This window comes from Tiliqua scincoides, chromosome 2 (genome assembly GCF_035046505.1).
Source record: "Tiliqua scincoides isolate rTilSci1 chromosome 2, rTilSci1.hap2, whole genome shotgun sequence".
Classification (NCBI taxonomy): domain Eukaryota; kingdom Metazoa; phylum Chordata; class Lepidosauria; order Squamata; family Scincidae; genus Tiliqua; species Tiliqua scincoides.
The window spans coordinates 269,813,627-269,817,676 of NC_089822.1; the positions used below are offsets into that span (position 1 = coordinate 269,813,627).

Here is a 4,050-nt window from a genome sequence, read left to right on the forward strand (position 1 = left end):
GATTCTTATTTAAAGGCAGTAACATAGCTCTAGTCAGGCTCTTAAAAAAGCCTCCCTGTTTTATCAGTGAATTATTTTCTGATCCCATAGCTTAAATCAAGCCCTTAAAGGCCTCTCTGAATTCATCAATAAAATGCATTATTTTCTAATCTCATAGCTGCCCGCCTTTTTTCATCAATTTGTTAAAATGTTAGTTAACCAATTTTTTATCCCTCTTTCACAACCACAAACCATTGTTCACACTTGCCCACATTGTTTTCAAACCCCTGCATCGTTTCCACATGCAGTAAACCCTTGTGGAACGCAGGCAAACCAATTGTGACAGATAGACGTTACACACATTCCTGAATTTAAGCCATATTCATATTCATATATATACACTGATACCTATTTTGGTCACCTGTGGGCTTCAGCCTTTAAAAAAGAAACTGCCAAACATGTAATAACCCACCTTTTGCTTGCAATAGCAGTGATGAAAAAGCCACTTGTGTTAAAAACAAACCATGCTCCAGTCGATAGTTCAAAGAAACTTTTTTTATACCACTTAAAACATTGTTTTTAAACATAACATATTTTATAATTTTCTTTTATTTGAACAATTAAAAACGGGGGACATGAGATATCATGGGGGGGAGAAGTTATGCTGTTGTGCTTACTCTTACAGGAACAACCAAAGAGCAGACAGCCAGGAAAAAAACCCAGACAGGAGGTCCATCCCATCATCTGGAGAGATCTGAAAGCCCTGACATCAAAAGCCCAGATGCAACTGCTTGCCATGATGGTAAAAGATGACCAAAAACTTATTAGTTATTATTTTCTGTTTTTATTCACAACCCTTGTGCCTTTCACAAAAGCATCTTCCCTGCATGGCAGAATAAACTATAACATTTAAGAACAATCTAACACAGACCGTAAACACGTCTCACTTTTACCTATCCATAGCAACAACAACCAGCAAACTGCTGAGAACTTGTCCGATTCCAGTATATAAACAATTAAAAAACTCAAAGACTTAATAAACCTTGTGTGCCAGTGAAAACAAGCTCAAAGATTTGTTTCGAATAAAAAAATGTTTTTAATTATATAAATGTGTTTTTACTTTTTAAAATAGTTTTTAATATGTAAAAGCTCTAACACTTAATGTAAAATTGTGTTAAAATATGTTTCATCCAATGTTGTTCTTTGCTGTGTCAAACTATGCACTTTATGACCCCACAGTGCAATCTCAGGTCTTTTTAGTTAAGCCAGCAAGGCCTAGACTTGTTTTAAAACAAGAAATGGGGGTATGTAGCAGTGTAGCATGCAGAGGCACTGGGCGTCATAGTTTTAGGCAAGACATGGCAACCACAGGCACGCCTGCTTCTGCACAGAGTAAACTCTGAGCTCATGTTGTCAGTCTGAGCTGAGAGCGTAAGGCCCAGGACAAGGGAAACACAGGGATGAGTTATGGGATAGTTAAGGGTAGCGCTCAATTGTTGGGAATGTGTTTTTGCCTGGGAAAGTGTTTTTTATCAGTGGCTGAGAGAAACCCGAGCCTTGTTGTGTATGGCTTTAAGAGAATGAAATAAAGGCTGAAGGGAGCTAGCTTGGTAAAAGTGGCTCTTGCTCCCTGGGCTCAACCTGAAACCGTGGCCTCTGTGTCTTCTTGTGTGAATTCATCATTGCTTCAGTTATCCTAAAAGGGCTTACAATGTTAAAAAAGATACAGATGAGACACCAGCAACAACCACAGGAAACGGCACCATTTTGGGGTGAAGAGTGACAGTTGCTCTCCCCCTGCTAAATATCAGGGGACACCGCTTGAAAAGCTGCCTGTCTGAGCAGTTAGCAGCATTTCACTTTGCTGAAAAGTCTGTCGTGTGTTCACATGAAATACTCACTTGGATTTACATGGTCTCTCTCTGGTGTGCATTCATGAGCCATTGGGGCTGATGAAAACATTTCTATTGATTCTCCCCTGTGTGGGTTCTTAGATGCAAAGTCAGGTGTGAGCTCACACTGAAGCTCTTTCCACACTTCAAGCATTCATAAGGTTTCTCCCATGTGTGGCTTCTTTGATGCAAAGTGAGGTGTATGTTCTGACTGAAGCTCTTCCCACACACCAGGCATTTATGTGGTTTTTCCCCTCTGTGAGTTCTTTGATGCAAAGTCAGGCTGTCACTCCAACTGAATTTCTTTTCACACTCCTTGCATTTATATGGTTTCTCCCCTGTGTAGCTTCTTTGATGCACAGTCAGGTTTGAGCTCACACTAAAGCTCTTTCCACACTCCAAGCATTTATATGGTTTCTCCCCTGTGTGGGTTCTTAGATGCAAAGTCAGGCTTGAGCTCACACTGAAGCTCTTGCCACACTCCAAGCATTTATATGGTTTCTCACCAATGTGGGTTCTTCGATGCGTAGTCAAGCTTGAGTTCAAACTGAAGCTCCTTCCGCACTCCAAGCATTCATGTGGTTTCTCCCCTGTGTGGGTTCTTTGATGCACTCTCAGGTTTGTTCTCTCACTAAACCTCTTTCCACACTCCAAACATTCAAATGGGTTCTGCCCGGTGTGTATTTGTTGATGTGAACTTAGATGTTCTTTCTGATGGAAGCTCTTTCCACACTCCAAGCACTTATATGGTTTCTCCCCTGTGTGAGTTCTTTGATGTACTCTAAGTGTTGATTTATTATTAAAAGTCTTTGCACATTGAGGGCATTTTTCCTTCCTCTTTTGGGCCTGACTGGCAGGGCACTGAAATTGCCACCTTGATGAGCATCAGATTTATTTTCCATTTCTCTGTCTGGGTTCCCTCTTTCTTCTTTGAGAAATCTTGATAGGAAGCTTTCTCCTTGTGTGGCTTGTTTTTTGGGAAGTTAGATGTGTGCTTCTACAGAAGCTCTTTCTCCTTTCAGAGCACTGAAATGATTTCTTTCCTGTGTGGGTTTTGCTGTGTTTCTTAATGTTGGATTCACAACTGGTGGTTTCCTCATGGTAAGATTGCGTCTCCCTTCTCCTTTCTTTGTGAAGTTCCTCTTCGATTGGGATTTTATGGAGAAGAACAACAAGTTCAGTCCTCCAGGCTGGTGCTGGGCTTCCCACCTGCATCCTTGATCTGCCTTGGTCTCCAATAGTCAGTTCTTCTGCATCAAGTGTGGCTGTTTCTGGGACACCCCACATGGCTCCCTCTGATCCCCACTGTCTTCTCTGTTGTTTCCTGAAACAGACAGAATCTTGATTAGCAGTGCAACAGGGAAATGGAACCTCTAAACCACACTCCTAGGAAGGTATATTCAGAAGTAAACCCAATGGATTCAGTGGCACTTACTCCCAGGAAAGGATGCCAAGGACTGAGGTGCTGCTCAGTGATCAACTCTCAATTAGCTGTTGGAGAGAAGTAGCTGAATTGTGGCTGCAACTTGGCCTGTTGCAATCTGACCTGATTGCAAGATGGAGGCTGCTTTGCTAGCCCTGGTGGATAACATTTCTTCAGAGAACTCACAAGAGGGGGGCTTCCCTCTGGACTCTCTCACAGCAGCTTTTAATGTCACATTTTAAGAACATAAGAACATAAGAACAGCCCCACTGGATCAGGCCATAGGCCCATCTAGTCCAGCTTCCTGTATCTCACAGCGGCCCACCAAATGCCCCAGGGAGCACACCAGATAACAAGAGACCTCATCCTGGTGCCCTCCCTTGCATCTGGCATTCTGACATAACCCATTTCCAAAATCAGGAGGTTGCACATACACATCATGGCTTGTACTCCATAATGGATTTTTCCTCCAGAAACTTGTCCAATCCCCTTTTAAATGCATCTAGGCTAGACGCCAGCACCACATCCTGTGGCAAGGAGTTCCACAGACCGACCACATGCTGAGTAAAGAAATCTTTTCTTTTGTCTGTCCTAACCCGCCCAACACTCAATTTTAGTGGATGTCCCCTGGTTCTGGTATTATGTGAGAGTGTAAAGACCATCTCCCTATCCACTCTGTCCATCCCCTGCATAATTTTGTATGTCTCAATCATGTCCCCCCTCAGGCGTCTCTGAAGAGGCCCAAACGCCGCAGCC

At 42.7% G+C, this 4,050-nt stretch overlaps 1 protein-coding gene across 1 annotated transcript; it reads right to left on the bottom strand.

The window, feature by feature from the left end:
* Positions 1–1,943: 1,943 nt before the first annotated feature.
* On the bottom strand, positions 1,944–3,158 carry LOC136639187 (zinc finger protein ZFP2-like). Its single transcript, XM_066613191.1, has 2 exons — positions 3,081–3,158; positions 1,944–2,732 (listed from the first exon to the last, which is right to left on the bottom strand). The coding sequence occupies exons 1-2, from the start codon at positions 3,156–3,158 to the stop codon at positions 1,944–1,946; spliced, it is 867 nt and encodes a 288-aa protein (XP_066469288.1).
* Positions 3,159–4,050: the final 892 nt, after the last annotated feature.

Excerpts from the sequence above, each read along its gene's own strand:
- LOC136639187 (XM_066613191.1), bottom strand. The coding sequence starts at position 3,158 with ATGTGGGGTGTCCCAGAAACAGCCACACTTGATGCAGAAGAACTGACT. Across the intron at positions 2,733-3,080 it reads AAGGCAGATCAAGGATGCAG|TGCCCTGCCAGTCAGGCCCA; the intron begins GTGGGAAGCCCA and ends TGGCAATTTCAG.